Genomic DNA, 18,080 nt, shown 5'->3' with positions numbered 1-18,080 from the left:
TCACCTGGGTTCAAGACCCCAACACTCCATACAGCTCTTTAACCGAGGCTGTCAGCTTTCCAATTGCCAAGCAGTGTCATTAATCATTGAGCCATAGCATCTCTTAGCAAGACTGTATAATCAATTAAAAATATACTGATGTAGTTTACAACGCTGAATGATTACTTTACCGCACAAACAGGAACACAAATCCATAGACTAGGATAATGTATAGAGGATGATATGTAAATGACAGCATGCATTTACTGTATATGATGCATGAAGCAGCCTTTGCTTTCCTGTTCTACTATATGTATTTTTCAGTGTACAGAACTGCATGCAAAAATTATTTTCTTGTGCTAGAGAAATGTAGCATTAATATTTAGTAACTCTTATGATGATAGAAACAGAAATTTAAACATGCAAGAGGTTGGTATATTACATTCTGGTTAAGGGTGAACCTTAGCAGAACACAACCTATTCTCTAAAAACTCCAAATAAAAATGCTTAATTTTCACATCTTCACCACATCAACATCAGCATTCTAGTAAATAGGCAGATTCAACAGAAAATAAATTTAGGTGGGTTTATTTTACCATATATTTTATCTATGCATTCTTTATATTAAGATATGGTACAACATAAAATTCTGAACACTGAGTACAATCACTGTGCAAGAGTATATTTAGAAATCAAACACAACACAAATATTCATAAAGCCAGAAATATTACAATATTACTGAATATAAAACTATGCATATTATGTTCGGTTTTGTTTAGTATACAGAATACATTTATTTCCAAGAAGCAAACAGCTTGGTTAAAATAAATACAGCAAATGTATTAACAGTACCCATATATGAAATCGAAAATATATGTATTTTCTTATAGTGCAGAAGAAAAATTAAGGCATTTGTTACTTAGCAATTGCTAAATATGTAAAACAGTTTAGCGTGGACAGAATTGGGCTACCCGATTTCCACTGTAAAAATCAACTAGACAATACAGAAAAATGTACTTTGCTGCCTTCTGGTAATTTTCAGATATATGCAACCCAGATGCAGTAATGCAATGATGAAGAGAACTTGAGTATGTTGTTCTTGTGGATCTTGCTAGAGAGCCCTGTTGATCTTGAACTGGAACTAGATCTGCCAAGAATGAAGGTTTAGAGGCAGAAATGGCCCAGTTGCCATCCTCCTACCTTATGCTGTCAGGAACTTGAGTTCTTTTTGGCCTCTTGTGCAACTTTCTATTATATCGGTGAGATCAAACAGATAGTTGCCAACACACATCCCTGCTAGTCATATCAAGATATTAAGAAATCTATTTTATATTCCAAAACATCATTAATAGTTCAAGAGACTACAATTTAATGGCTCCTACACTGCTCTAGCAGTGCTTGATGGGTCCTTCCCTTAGCAAAGTATTATGATCCAAAGATGGCTTTGGAACCTGCTACACTGCTGGACTTGGATACCTAGCCTACAGAGATTTGCCTTCCCACATTCCCTAATATGGTCACTAAGCATGCTAACTGTGGACAATGGGAGTTGTAGTCCCACGTTTGGAGATAACTCTTCTCGGTATATCAGTGTTCTGGATGGAACTTCACTATTTACTGCAATGTATGAATGGGATTTCTGTGTCAATGCACAGTGACTTGATTCTTGAGAAAGGGATGGTACTAGGGAGGAGAAAAAATTATCTTGATCATGATTTAAGGATAATTTAAGGATTATCTTGATCTTGGTTTTGCTGGTAAATAGCAGGATTGGAGCAAGCTTGCTCTGTTTAATAAGGCTTAAAATCAGTACATCTGATGCTAACAGCAGATACAGTATATGAAACCTGTAACTTTTTCATACTTATGTAATTAATTTACATACTCAGTCCACATATTATTATCAAAATTATTCCCAATGTTTATTGTTAGAAACAACTGTCCAAAGTATTTTGTGTAAGGTAGTCATGTACGTGCGTGTGCACACAAACACACACACACAATATTAGTGATATGTACTTGAGAGTGTATTCAGTAAATCTCTTTTTCAAATATGCATACCAAAAGGTCACATGAAGATTATGCTATTTTAAATGCTACAGCTTCTTCTCTTCAAGAAGCTATTTTAAATGCCTCTTTCTGGGAGGAAAAATACAGAATTCTGAAATATTTTTGCATAGGAAAGCATGAATGTTCTGGTGGGAACGAGGGACTGGGATATTATTTTATTCAATGTTTTAACAAATATTATGTTAGTTTTATCCCTAGCAAAAAAAAAAAGAGGAAAGAATCTTACAGGCATTAGCATTTTTCATTTTCTTTGAATTTTCCTGCGAAGTCAAACATGCACTAAGGGAAAAGGCAAAATTTCAAGTTTCTCCCTCATGGCTTCTATGACTAGATGTTATACTGAAGTTTTAACTATACTCCAAACATTACTGGACCTACAATTTAAAATCACATTAACATAAGCTGATGCAACAAAAAGTGTGTGTTTCATACCTGTCCAATTAGTGGCCAACAGAACCCATTATTCCCACTAATCTTGTATAAAAAATCCTGATTAAAAAAATCAGTTATCTAGCTAGAATAGAACAGCAAGAGTAGAGAAATGGACAGTGTTGCTTCACCTTTAGGAGACAGCTGGGCAGGAATCTTATATTTTACTTAGATCATTGCAAAGGGGGAAAGACCAGGGCTGGCTGTAATCATGACATGACACATAATTTTATAGTCATGTATGTGACTGAAATAAATGATGAATTGGTACCGTATTTTCCCGAAAATAAGTCCCTTTCTTATATTTTTTGAACCCTGAAATAAGCGCTTAGCTTTATTGCCATCCGCTCAAAAGCTCGATTTGGTTTATTAACAGGGGATGTCTTATTTTGGGGAAAACAGGGTACTAATCTATTAATATTCACAAAGAAAGATTGAAGAGTTTCTTTTTTTCATTACCTCTTCGTTATATTATGGATTCCAACTTTATATAATCCTTTAATTTTAAAATGTCTGCAATGTGTTAGATGCAGATTTTGAGAACTGCAGTGTAACATCTGGGGGACTCTATCATAGGGGGAAGCCTTGTTTATGAACTTCAACATGTTAAACAATCAGACCTTTATCTACATAATTTCTTAAAGTTATAAATTAATATTCTTCTCTTTCATGATAGCATGCTATTTATTGCTTTATTGATCTATTTCATTTCAGGTCATTCTAAAGGCTAACAAAAACTTCACCAATTCAAAACTTGTTTTTTAGTTCCAGCCAATTATTATTGTCTTTTAAATTAATAAAGGGTTTTCAAAGCAGATAATTCACTGTAATTGATAATTCATATCAAATCCTGCCCAGCAGTGGATTACCTATTGCCATGAGGCTTAACCACAGACATAATTAAACCTTATCATTAGGTTCTAATTACATAAACAAACATGCACAATGGCCTCCATTCAGCATTATGAATCACAGCATATGGAGACATTATTCTATGTAAACAATTTGAAGGATCTTCCAAATGATAGTCATTTATTTTAAGTGCCCCTCATATTTCAAATATCTCAGGATGATTTTCCCACACATAAGTACTTCTGTAACATCTGTAATATTTTCTATATAGTCATCCAAACATCAGAGTGCCAAAACAATAGTAATGAGGACAGCTTTATGTTATTTCAGCAGTGGTTGGATGTTGCTATGAAGAAATTACACTGCACAGGTCGGGAAGTGGCCTTGATTCATCCAATGTGTAGATGTTGTAGAAAATACTGTTCTTCAAAGCAAATTTCTTTTAAACCCCAATCTCTTAAGGTTCTTGGAGTCATCTATGCCAATGCAATTAACATACATAACTATCCAGCCCAAAGTTAAGTACTCTACAAGTCCTCTGATTTTTATGGGTTTAGCAATGTAATACTGAAAACTAATTTATAACTGGATCTTACCCTTAGTAGCCACAGATTTGAAGAATGATGATACTACAGCTACAAGCTTGAACTTTAAGGCAGTGGAACAAGCTGACTTGGAAGTCGTTAAACGGGTGTCAAACTCGATCATGTCACATGATCACGATGTATTACGATGCATTGCAAGGTTTTTTGCCTTTGCAGAGCCAGGGTGGGCGTGGCCTGCACGTGATGAATCCGGGCTGCAGACCGCCAGTTTTGATACCGCTGATTTAAGCCATCTGTTAGGGAGATAGCAGAGACAACCTGCAGTACAAATGAAGTGGGGAACTGGACCAGGTGATCCTTAACATCCCTTCGAACCTGATTCTAACTCCTAGACATTGTGCAAATTCTCTCAGTTATTGAAATCAAAATTAGGGATTGGGGTTACAATACAGTACAAGACTAGATAACGAACAATTTGATCAGATTTCTTCTCCTTTGTTTTCCCAGTGTGGGACAATATGTCAAAAAAACCAGTTGAAAAAGTCACATTTTCACATTCAAAAACTGCCTTAAAGCTCAATGTCGAATAAATACACATTTTTTGACAAGCAAAACTATACATTGTTTTTTTTTATATTTTTTTAAATTCCCGGGAGAGGGATAGAAAGAAAACCAGCAATAAATTTACTAAGGAATAATAAATTCAGTAATTATGCTTTCATCATATTCATGTCCATTTTGCTTGTAGGAATTAAACAGTTATCTTCCTAAGAAAACCTGCAACTCAGACATGTTAGATAAAAGTTAAAACTATATAAAAATGTTTCTCCTTTATTCAATAATTGTATTCAATAATTGTATAAATGAAGTGCAATTACTCTTAAGTTGTAACAGCAATTTACCTATGTTTAAAACTATCTCATACTTTAAATTTTAAAAATATAAGTAGCCTTTACTTATAAATTACGTAACAAAGGTGTTAATATAACCTTGACACATAAGTAAATTTAAGCAATAGACAATAAAAAAAATTGGGAAGAAAGCATATCAACGCTTAAATGTTCACAACTTGTTTTGGTTCCTTCCACGGGGAAAATCTTTTAGCTGGTGGCTGTGCGGGCGTGCATGCGTTTTGCTATGTCATAAACATAGGTTATATCTGGTCGTTTCTCTGGATCCGGGTTGATGCAGATGTTAACTAATTGTCGGAGCTGGGAAAAAAGGAAAAAACAGCATATAAAGAACAAAGGAATCAAAAGAAAAGAAAAATACTCCTGCAGGCAAAATTATGAGAATCCTTTTCTACTACAAGTTCAGTGCAAGTTATAAATGCTGGAAAAGCAAAAAACAGTATTGTAATCACTGCATTTTCTTTTATATAATTCTCTACATAATTATAATTCTCTCTCTCACAGTAGTATCAACAATAGTTTTGCAGGACTCCAGCCTGTATTTAATAGTACAAATCTCCTATTATATTTCTGAGTACAAGATTTGTACAAGGGCCACACTAGATAGCAGGGTGCCTAATGGTATTTCCATGATGGATTTTTCACTAATCTTAAAATTTCTCAAAACTATCATGGAAACATAAACTGAATTTTCTTTTCAGTGACTTTGCAGAGAGCTGAGGAATGCCTACATGGAATGGAAATATTGTCATGGTTTCTGAGACTTGCTAAGCAAAAAGGAAAGACACCTATGATTTAGATCAGGGGTCTCCAACCTTGGCAACTTTAAGACTTGTGGACTTCAACTCCTAGAGTTCCTCAGCCAGCAAAGCTATCTGAGGAATTCTGGGAGTTGAAGTCCACAAGTCTTAAAGTTGCCAAGGTTGGAGACCCCTGATTTAAATGATCATCATAAAATGAGTACTTTAGGCTACAAATCTATTTACCCAAAACCACCGAAATCAACACAAACAATGTTAGCTCTTTGGTCTAATATGTGATGATAGTAATTAATCTTGAGTTTTATTTTAGATATACAAAATATTTTCACAAAATAGACTCTTTGCCCACCTTTTCTGTTTTCAATATAATAGAGCAGCAAGGAAAGTATGCAACTTGTGATTAGAAAACATATTCAGTAAATTAAAAAAAAACTTTAAAAGAGAGCACTGTTAAAACAAATTATATAGAACTAGGAGCATTCATTCTTCTAATTGTTCATCTGCTAGGATTTCCAGGCTACCGCAATCCTAGACCATAGGAGGGTTACAATATAATGACGTAACTAAAACATTTATATTTTAATCTAATAATAAAACAATCTCCTTCAGTAACATAAATAAATCACCAAAAAACCCAGCAGCATTTAATAATATTCTTTTTTTTTTTGAGTAAAGTTTTTTTTAATACACAAACAAACATTTAATACAACAATCGTTTCTTCCATGTGATATCTCGGTGTTTTCTTCTTGACTTCATCTTCTTTGTTGTTTCTTCTATCTTCATTTTCATATAATCTGTTACATTTTTCACAAGTACAATGTTCTAAATATACCATTTTTTTACCTATTAATTTTCTTTTCTATATCTTTTTTCTAACCGAGGGTAAAATTTATCCCATATCAAAAGTTGACTTTGTAAAAAATATATACAAATAGAATGAGACTATTGCCCTATACACTGTAAGCCGCCCTGAGTCTTTGGAGAAGGGCGGGGTATAAATGTAAACAAAAAAAATAATAAAAAAATCAAAGTTAATCTATTCATTTCTGCACATTCTAATATTTTTTTGATAACTTCTCCTTCCAGATATATTTTCTCTGCTTTCCAGTTTTGTGCAAAAACAATCCTTGCTGCTGTTATTACCTGTATAATCAAATATATATTTTCTTTACTAATTTTCTCTGGGAGGATACCCAATAGGAACAGCTCCGGTTTTAAATCAATATGTTAATAATTGTTTAATAATATTCCTGAAAATCAATAGAAGACAGTGATCCTAATTTTAGACTGATTTCAGAGTGAGGAAGCCATTCACTTCTGGTACCCACCCTATATCTTCCGGAGAGTAAACACAAAGACAGCAGCTTACCACCCCAGCCAGTCCATACGTGGAACAGACCGGATTTAGCAATAGCACTTAGACTTATATACCGCTTCAAAGTGCTTTACAGCCTTCTCTAAGAGGTTTTACAGAGTCAGCATATTGGCCACCAGCAATCTGGGTCCTCATTTTACCAACCTCGGAAGAATGGAAGGCTGAGTCAACCTTCAGCCTGGTGAGACCCAAACTGCCAAACTGCTGGCAGCCGGTGATCAGCAGAAGTAGCCTGCAGTACTGCATTCTAACCACAATGCCACCACGAGTCATTTACCTAGGACCCAAGACTTCTACAGTTTACAAACAATAACCAGCATCATCATTTCATATGCTGCCCAATTCCCTTGACTTGAACCTGGAAACAAATTGCGACCAATGTATTTCCAGCATCAAAATACTATCCAGACTTAAAGGCTCTTACCCATTAGCACACAGACAGCTGCACTGTGCAGCTGCAGCTTTTGAGTGGCTTTCAAGTACAACCCTATGTAGATTGAATTACAGTAGTTCCAAGCATGAAAAGTGACAAGGGCATGAACAACTGTTGCCAGTGCATCAAGAACAAACATGCATAGCGTAACACCATTCCTATTAAATGGGTCCACAAAGTTCTTAGCAGTAATACTTCAAGCACTGCAAAGATAGGATTCTGAAAGTCTAACATGCCTAACACAAATATCTGCTTTTCACTTATTTCTCAAAGTCAAGGAAGCAAAGGGAGCAACTTATTGCTTAGGTTGTTACAGAATAATGTGAGTCCCTTAATTAGTTCAGCTAGCTCCAGAAAGCCAGTTATACTTTCTGCATTTCCATAGGACTTTGCTTAAAGTAACAGGATATATACTGTGGACTGCCTCAAACAGCCATATCAAAGAAGAATGTGAATATGTGCAAGAGAGAAAATATATAATTAAAGTATGTGTTATTAAATCTTCACTAATGAAAATGCTTGTACTCTTTGTCAGTAATATCTCCTATACTGTAGTCAAACGTCCAGCTAAAGTTGAAGGGAAGGAACATGTATTCAGGCACATATTCTTAATACTGTATTCTGATCAAAATATTACATGTGCTGATTAAAAGAAGAGAGAGAAGAGAAATGATATAATCTAATTTTGTTTCTGTTCTGAATATTGATTCTGGGTTTCTTTAAAATTGGAGTAGAGTGAGGCAGATATCATGCATTTTAACAGCTGTGATTGGGAAGAAGGGCCTGTAGATTTGATTTAAGTCTTTCTAAGTAATATCTCTGAAAATCTTGCCAGAATATGAGCATTTGCACTGTACTCTATGAACGTCACTATGACCTTGATAAGAAGACATATTGACTTTTATAAGACGACCATGACTTCTTGCCAGTAGTCCAGTAGGATGATAAACAAGCCTACACTGTTCTAAGACCTACCAAGAAGGTATTCTATTAACATGGAGCTAATGGCATCATCTGTATCTGACTGACTTCAAAAATGGTAATTTGAATTGGGCTGAGTTAGAGAAGTCAGGGTGGCTGCTTATTTCCCTTAACCTGTTCTGTGAACTTTCCTCAGTGACAGTATTTTGCCTGAAGCCAAACCAGTGGTGGGATTCAGCCAGTTCGCACCACTTCGGGAGAACCGGTTGTTAACTTTCTGAGCAGTTTGGTAAATTGGTTGTTGGAAGAAATCATTAGGGCAGAGAACCGGTTATTAAATTACTTGAATCCCACCACTGAGCGAAACCTATTGGTGGGACAACTTTCTTTTTGACATTAACAGGTTTGTCAGTCTCCGAGAGAGAGAGAGAAGGGGAGATAGAGTGAAAAAATAGAAATCAAATAAATAAATAAAAAATGTCCCCAGGATCACAAAGGAGAACTAAAGTACCCTGGCCATGACACCAGCCAACAAGATATGGAAAGTCTCCACTTAAAGTGCCAAATAAAAGAAACAAACACGCATGCTCATTCTGGTGAGGATGCAGGGGTGTACTCAATGTATTTCTCACTCTAAAATAGCGATTCAAATGTAATGAAAGGGTTTAGTAGCAGCACTGTCAAGTGACAGGTATGGGAAAACCCACATATACTAGGAGGATTGGCAGGAGCCTCTCAGAAAGGGTGAACAGTTTGGAATGTCAGCCCTGTGCACGGAAGCAGTAAATATATCTAAGTTCTGTCATTTTCTTTTCCTGAATGTTAAATTTTTAATAAAAATTGTAAGGTTATACATTTTTTACTTTTCCCAAAAAATCTCAATTGAACTTTTCTAATTCCCATATGGCTTCATTGCCCTTTGCTGTGGAATTTGTTTGAAACTTTTAGTGAGTGCTGTTAGGAAGTAGGATTTCTAGCTTGACACATGCAGGAAAGAAGCATAATTTGTTGGTGATACCTTGGTTTAACTAGTCTGAATCTCACAGAGATGGTTTGGGAATCTTTATAATAGAAATTAGCATAATTCTGAACTGATGCCTTACTGATGTTACTGCTTTGTCAAAATCAGATTATTATTTTTTTGCTATAGTTTCAATGGCATCCAGAGGCAGTATGAAAGTACTTAAAAATATATCTCTGATTATATAAACAGAATTTAAAATTTAAAAATAGATTTGGACAGATTTACATATAAGGAGCCTTACTGCAATGGAGCAATTGAAGTGAAATCATATATTTAAAGTGAATGTTTCACAACAGATATTTTATAACATACTTTATATTAGATTTTAAGAAATTTAGCACACTGTTTTGGAAGCTTATTTTAGAAAATATCTCTCTCATTTCTTACTTTATTTGAACAAGTATTTTGCCTCCCCAATTTCTATTCCAAAGTCTATTTAAAAATACTGTAGGGATTACATATACTCATTTATGAGAGCCAAGAAAACTGCAGGGTATTATAGTATAGGCAGCCAGCAGTGTTAAAACACTGACTCAAAGGCACCAACCCACCAACTTAAATCCTAAATTTCCCATTTTCTTACTGTTAAAATTAATTTAAATATTAATATTTTAATTGCACAATATTACAAGATTCATTATCTAAATATTTTAGTCAATAAAAAGAAACATCTTGCAATATTGTGCAATTAAAGTATTAATATTTAAATTAATTTAAATATTGGTTAATTTATAACAATATGTATCTTTTTATGGTCTCAATTTTTCCTTTGTTTGCATACAATAAATAAAAGAGAAAGGAATTGGAAAGGAAATTGGAAAGGAAAAGAGTGGGACACTATATACTAAAAATGGAATTAAAAATAAAAGGGATTGAAAATAAAATTGATAGTATTTAATTCCACTTAAAACTGGAAGAGGTATAAATATATGTAGCTTTGATTGACATATGTCCAGACTTTTTAGAGTTGGAAATGATAACAAAAAAGGGCAATTCTCCAGATTTTATTTTATGGAACTTAGAGAGAAAGCATATTATTCATCTATCATAATACCATAATTCTTGACCAATGGATTTTAATTGAGGCAAAAGCTGGAACAATGAAAGCACAGACCAAGATTTTTAGTTTATGGGGAACTGAGCATTTCCAAGAAGGTCAATTAAATGTAAACACAAAGTTGGAAGAAACAGAAATGTTTCTTTTCTATGAACTTTCCTTCCTCTCCCTGAAGATGTATGTTGTGGGTCATTTCCCAAAAGGATCCCCTATATCAAAACCACTTATGTCCCGTCCCCCTCTCGCGCACACATACAGACACACACCCACACCTCTACAATTTGATCTGTCCCAACGTGTTGGATATTTAATTAATTCTAGGTCTAACCTATGCCGTATAAATATGAATAGAAAATAAAAATGATGGTCAGTTAGAATTCATGCTTTAACTTCTGCATGCCCATAAAAAGGACGAAGATCATCTAGATTGCAAACACATGCTACAAGAAGACCAGAATAAGGAGCCTTTATGGTAACAGCCTAAGAAGCACAAAGGAAAAATGCAAAGTTTTGGGGAAGCAAACTTACTATCATCTTTTTATTTCTATATCATCATTAATGTAAAAATAAAAAAGGCTCCAAAGACAAGGCTGTCAGATTTTTATGCTATTCAAATTCTCATGAATGAGCTGACCTTGAGATCTAGCACATATCCCTATACTAGTCTTTGGATGGTATCTATTCATTTGCAGTCAAAGCCAGCCTTAGATAGTCAGTGAGCTTACTAGAACTATAGAGAGACAAATTATATATATATAATTCAAATATATATATATATATTTGAAACCAATACAGCAATTAGGTAGTTTCAGAATACTGAAATCAGACTTCCCTTTTCATCAATTAGAAGCACTCTTAACTGTTGAGACATTAAAAGAAAAATGGAAATTAAATACAGTTGTCAGCCTAAGGGTCTAAGGAAGTGATGGAACTATTCACAGAAAGGGCTTCAGATAAGGAAAGAAGTAACATTATCACATCATACTGTGTTGGCATGTGAAATGAGGAGTTGTTACATGAGAATAAGAAACAAAAATGGACACCCAAAGTTTTATCCAACTAGATCCTCACTTAGGAAGTTTAAATTGGTTCAAATGCTGAAAACTATCAAATGGAATAAATCTGCACTGTAACTACCTACCAAAGATGGAAGTACATTAAAACAGATTTTAATTTTAAAAAATTATTTTCTTTATCTAAAAGCCTTGTGTCAAAAATAGGCAAAGGTTGATGCAAAAACACATCTTTGTATATATTCCTTTGTTCTGTGATCCTTTAATTCTTCTGTTCAGCTGGGGTGAAGCTTTCAATCTACAGAAAAGTTTAGCCTACATTTTCTAGAAGTCTTTTGGATGTTGTGATAGATACAATACTGCTTTTGTCTTTTCTGTAATACAGAGCTTGTGCAAAACATAGAATATTAAAATGTACAGTTAACAGGGATCATAACTATACTCTTTATTTAAAAACCCCCGTTTTGTTCTAAATACAATTTTGGAACAATGAACTGTTCACAGTAATAGTACATCTTCTATTACTGAATCTTTCACTTTGTCAGGAAATTATTTTCATACCTGTAATAGATCAGGGCTTTCTTTCTTCCAAATGTTATTGTATAGAAAAAGGATTTTAAAACAAAGGCTGTGAAAATAAAGTCCTTGTTTCTGAATGAGGGGGAAGTGCAGCATGATATTTTTAAAATCCCCCCTCTCCTATCTACGTAATAATAATAATCATTGTTACTATTATTATTATTATTATTATTATTATTATTATTATTATTATTATTATTATTATTATTATTATTATTATTTCCCTTTCTGAATACTAAGGTTTCCATCAGGCCTGTACTTTGATATCTGCCCCTTGGCTGAGAATCTATATATCCAACTTCACACTTAGCTGCAGTGAAGTAGCCCTCCAGGCAGGCCGACTTCAACGAACCACTAGTGGTATCATCATTAAAATCCTGCTGAAGGTCACCATGGCAACCGCCTGCTGAGGCTTCACTGCTGCACGCGGCATCTCCTAATCAGCTACCATGTGAAATGCAAATTCAGACAGTCTGAAAATTAGTCAAGAAGAATAGAGGATGAGGATGCAGGTACGTGAAATATTCATGCGCTTCGTGGAAAAAGGAAGACAGCATGAATGACACAACAAAGAACGGCCCCTGACATTCTTGCTATCATTTGGCATTATTGTTCACACCCTACTGTATTTCTAGGCCTCCGGTTCTGAAATTGCCTATATGAAATGCCATATTTATATTCTGCACAATTGTCATAATTAAAAATGGCCACTGGAAAAAAAAACAGTTAATTGGAAAAGCTACATTAAGTCAACGCTGCACATACCAGCAAAGACCATCACATCCACTTCATCGTCTTCCTAGTCATCTTTAAAAGCATACACAGAGAATTTCATAGTCAAATTCTCCATGTAAGAAAAGTGCAAATATTATACAATGATTTTTAATGAGACCCATACTTCATGGACCACAGTTTTTAATTAATAAATAAAATATTTAAAAGCAATGAGATTTGGGAGTTTGGAGTTATATTATTCCCCAATTCCATAAACACAGTGAATTTTTACTGTTTACAAAATATGAGGATTATATATGCATTTCTACACAATGTAATTTACTTTTTCTGCTACTTTGCTGTGTCCTAATTTTTTAAAAAAAATATCCATACATGATAAAGGAATCACACAAACACAAGTCATCTTTGTATTAGTTACAAGAGACATTAACATATCCATTCTTAGCAGAAATTTTAAGTCTTTATTTGCTGTGTGTAAAGTATCTGAAGTTTTTATCCTAAGCTTTTGGGGACATAATTGTTCCTTGCCAGGGCACTGCATGCTGATGGATAAGCACATTATCTGTAAATAATATAATATATAATATATTATATATTATAATATATTATATAATATATAATATATTATAATATATAATATAATATATAATATATTATATATAATAATATATATAAATATGTACTGCACTAATTGTCACAGAAAGTGAAAGCATTTCCATTCTCTGCCACCTTTGTCCAAACAACCAAAATTGCTTGAGAAAGAATGGAAAGTATACATTGGTGCCCATTTTGTTGCAGCACATTGTGGTACTTCTATGTACATCTCTGAATGCACACTCAAAACAAAAAGCAGAATAGTAAACAGGTTTATAGTAAACAGGTTTCCTCTATATATAAGTCCATGAAGAAGTATATCATGTTGGAAATATACCTTGCATTTGGAATACACTTGGTGACATAAAAATGTTTCCAAGGTTTTTTCATATGTGTTTTTGTGGGTTACAAAAAGCACACATACAGTACAGTACACACATATTGCAAAATTGTTCTTAGGGTTACATAAGGCATTTCAAAAGGTTGGTTTGAAGAACCTTAAAACAGCCAATGTATTTCTAAACAGTCAGTATCTTCCATTGTCTTGCCATGCCTCTGCGTGCACAGCCATACTGCTTTGTTCACTGTCCCACTGAGACAACCAAGGTAAGTCTTTGAAACAGCCATGCTGAGCTTTTCAGATGACACAGTTGCTTTAATGCTTCAAGGAATTTTTTACTTGCAACAATTCACCTAATGGTGTTCATAAAGCACCCCTCTCAAATACTATGCACAGTTATAGTTATTGCTCCTGAACAGAGCGTAACTACTTTTTCATCATATCCATGTAGGCACTTAGATCACAGTAAACTGAGGGAAGAGTTTCATTCTTTCACAATGTTTTCAAAAGGGTAAATAAGAACACCACAGGATATATCATTCAGAAGATATTCTATATCGCTGAAAATCAGAAATTCATGTTGTTCACTGTGGTGTAACCAATCTAAGCAAAGAGGATTTCAGGGTTAACTGCACTCAGTTTAAGCAATTTTCCCCTTATAGCTTGAATTTTAATGCCTTGCAAAGAGTTGCAACTATAAAGAAAGCACAAGTAGAAGATATAAAAAGTACTGTGTAGAACATTACAGTGGGTCTTTCAAAGCCATGGCCCATTTAAGGTTCACATTTGCAGCCATATTTAAGTATCAGACAATGTTTTTTTTTTTTAAAGAAAGTTCAGCTTCCAGGAAGAAACCAAGTTCTCTCACACTGAAATTAATGAGAGCTGTGTAAGAACAACCCAGCTGTGGAAAACTGCATACCAGATCCCAGGAGAAATAGGATGCTGTTAAAAAGTAAAGCAAGTTCAAACAGCCCACCAAAAAGGAAGTTACTTACTTCTTCTGAGTAGTGGTCTGATGGAAGGGGTGGATAATCACACTGTTCTATCTTTTTACATAAAGAATACAAGTTCATTTTGTCACCATAGAAGGGGCTTTGCAATGCAGCCATCTGTATGGAGTAATAAAAAAGGATATAATTTTAACTGGTGTGGCAGAGAAGACTCAAAATACAGAAGCTTCGCTTTATTTTTTAAAAATACCAGTTTAAATTAGAGGCAAATACTTATTTTCTCTCTCTGACCTTTAGCATATTGGATTAGATCGTTTTTATAGCATTACACTCAGTTTACATTCCCGTTGCATGATTTAAATTTATTATATACCCAGAACATTACTCATAAGTTTTGACTAATATAATATTTTCTCTGTATAAAATCCAAATGCCATTTACACTTATACCACGAAGTTTTAATCAGGAATCAGACAAGCTTTGGTAAAATTCACTTAGCGCACAAAGGCTCTGATTTTGTTTTTCTCTGATAAATTTTATGTACCCTATGACACTCATTGTAGCAAGAAAATTATGATATTGTACATTACAAATTTTCAATCTGCAGGTAGAATTATATTCAAAATCAAAAAACTTTTTTGCATCACAGATGTATCAACTGGTATGTACTCAAATATATTAAAAATATATGTAGTTATCCATTAATTTAAGACTTAATTTTCTGCAACTATCAAGAAGCTGAAAGCATCATGAATCTGATAAATAAATTATATATTAAGTACTCTCTTTGGACATCCTACTAAGTTTTTTATGTTATTGGAAAAGGATAACATCTAACTTTAAGGCAGAAGGTAATTTCCTATTTAGAAAGCACTTGGCTGTCAACAGAAGACAAGGAATGCCATTCCCTGCAAAGAACTGTTTGCTCTACATCCCTCCGAAATTAAACATATGCACTGTAAGGTTTGTTTAAATTATATTTCTAGTATTTTTCTTACAAACTATTTAATCTATTGGAGCAGCTCATTTTGCAAACATGATCCTGGTTTTACCCCTAAATTCTATATATTTTGATATAATTATTTTTAAAATGTTGGAACTCTTATCATTAGTGTCTCCACAGCTTATTTTAAATGTTATTGCTTGTCTTTTCAAAAGCAAACAAAAAGTGCAACATACTGCTAAGCTTCAAGAGATTTGTACAGAAATGTTCACATTGCCTCTGAAAGCCTTTAAAACTCTGAACCACAGCTGCATGAGCATTGCTCAGAGTGCAGTGCTGCCCCAAAGCCAGTCACCCTTTTCTATATGTGCTAATAAGTTTGATTTTGGAAGGACAATGTGTACATTCCCCAGACAGGCAAAGCGTGTGTGAAACACGCTAGTCCATGCTGAGCTACTCAGTGAGCTTCAACAGGGACAGGACAAGCTGAAAATGGCTCTCATCTGTCTTGTGGTCTTTGAGACAGAGCGTTAACTCCTTCACAACCAAAAAAGGATTCTCATTTTGATAGTGGTGCATACAGAAATAAAGACAAAAATAAAGAAAAAAGAACTAATTACCGGTAAATTATTAGCAAGATGATCAAAATTGCATACATTAATTGGATATCATAACTGCCGAAAACTAAAGGTTTGAGGCTATCAAGGAAAACAATGATTTCCAATTGGATTGCTGCCATAATGTTAAATCTTGAAACCACCTAATTCATGCAGTGTATTTTCATTTCAATGCAATTTAAATACAAAATTAGAAAGTTTTACCACCCAATCAGCGTGCATGCGCAATTGCAAAATAAACACAGAGATACTCAGCATGGTACAAAGCGGGTTCATTAAAAAGTAGTTCTGTTTCAATGCTTTAAAAAAGAGAGAGAGAAATGAAGGGGGGGGGAGGGAGAGAAAAAGCTGAATGTCCCCTAAGGAGTTAAAACAGGACTACTATATTTTCATGCATCTCCTGCTTTGACAGATGAAAAATGTCAACTGTCCTGTTTTTATTTTCAAGCTTTTGCACTATTCATCTGGTTCATTAGTGCATCTTGCTGCTGCCCCTGACAGCTGCTCGCCCTCTCCTCCCAGCAGCTGAATTTTTCAGGCTAATTTGATCCTCCACACTGAGACGATCGCTAGAATGATTGACTTGCTCCCTGACCTCCAGGGTCTGACTTTCCTGATTAGTATTCGAGGGGTGTCTGAGGGACGAAAGCCCAGTCTGTCTTCAGGGCTGGTGGCAATGCTCTCCCCCACCACCTCGCTCGCTCATTCTCTTTTTTTGGGGGGAGGGGGACTGTAAGCCACCAACCTACGACCCTGTAAGGATGCAATTACTGTGCTGAACAATAAAGGAAATGTGTAATATCTACTTTTTCATGTAAAGGTCCATGTAGTGGAAGCATGGCATGTTGATTTTAATTAGTAAAGTCTACCTTGTTGCATATCAATTAACACAGGGTGATTAGAGTATTTCGAATTGTTTTTTTAAGCATTTCCAGAATATTTGAAAGTCTAATTTTCTGACTGAAAAATTAACCTTCAACAATAACAACAAAGGTAAATAGTTAAGGAAAGAGAGCAATTTTTAACAAACTGTAAAACCAGCCTTCTCCAATCTGGTGTCTTCCAGATGTGTTGTAACTTCAACTTCTAGAATGCCCAAGAAGCAACTCTGGGATTGCATTCTGAACACATCTGGAAGGCAGCAGGTTGAGGAAATGATATCCCATAGAACAGCAGTGAATAGAAAGCACACTTAATTTTAGATTCAGCTAAAGCCCACGCCAAACTGTCAGCTATTAATATTAACATTCAAATAAAACATTAGCTGAAGAATTATTTACTGGGAAGCTATGTAATCTAGGAAAATCTCATGCACATGCAAATATTTTTCTTATTGCTGATTTGAAAAATAATATAAACCAATGCAACTAATATAAGTAACTTAGAAATCCTTAAATGCATTTTATCTTGAATATATTGAGCAAGTCAAGAATAAATTTAAATATTAAATTTGTATCATAATTCAGTTACAATATCCATGCTTTTCAATCCTCCTATTATTGGAGCTATATTGAATAATTACTGTTCTGTAAACTGCCCTACAATTATTTAATTTTTATTTCAAAACTAAGGGTCCACAAATTCCTGTTTTTTACAGAAACAATGGCTGAATGGATTTTCAGTAAGAGAAAACTGAGGGAGTGAAATAAAATTATGCCACTTATAGTGTAACATAACATTTATTTATTATTTTGCTGCACGATATGCCATTAATGTGCCCCAATCCTTAATTTGTTTGCTAAATTTTAAGGAAGGTAGAAAAATTAAATTCTTTAAAACATGATCTTACTATATAACGATAATTATATGTCAAAAAATTAGGTAACATGGCAACTGTGAGAAAGAAAAGAATAATGTAAATACAAATCCTAGTTACTAATTTCACAAATAGCATAATTATACAAATAGCAACATCACAGATTTTTTTTTTAAAAAATCCCAGTTTAA

The 18,080-nt window shown here is 34.2% G+C and overlaps 1 protein-coding gene across 1 annotated transcript in view; it reads right to left on the bottom strand.

Moving 5' to 3' along the window:
• Nucleotides 1-551: 551 nt before the first annotated feature.
• NEK7 (NIMA related kinase 7) overlaps nucleotides 552-18,080 on the bottom strand; it is a 74,371-nt gene continuing 56,842 nt past the window's right edge. The window contains exons 9-10 of the mRNA XM_058175487.1: nucleotides 14,619-14,732; nucleotides 552-5,087 (exon numbers count right to left, since the gene is read on the bottom strand). Coding sequence (XP_058031470.1) covers nucleotides 4,977-5,087; nucleotides 14,619-14,732 — 225 coding nt within the window. The 3' untranslated portion in view covers nucleotides 552-4,976. The remainder of the gene's footprint in view (nucleotides 5,088-14,618; nucleotides 14,733-18,080) is intronic.

This window comes from Ahaetulla prasina, chromosome 3 (assembly GCF_028640845.1).
Source record: "Ahaetulla prasina isolate Xishuangbanna chromosome 3, ASM2864084v1, whole genome shotgun sequence".
Classification (NCBI taxonomy): domain Eukaryota; kingdom Metazoa; phylum Chordata; class Lepidosauria; order Squamata; family Colubridae; genus Ahaetulla; species Ahaetulla prasina.
Note: the sequence above shows the minus strand (reverse complement) of the source record. Positions and strands in the feature narration are given on the sequence as shown.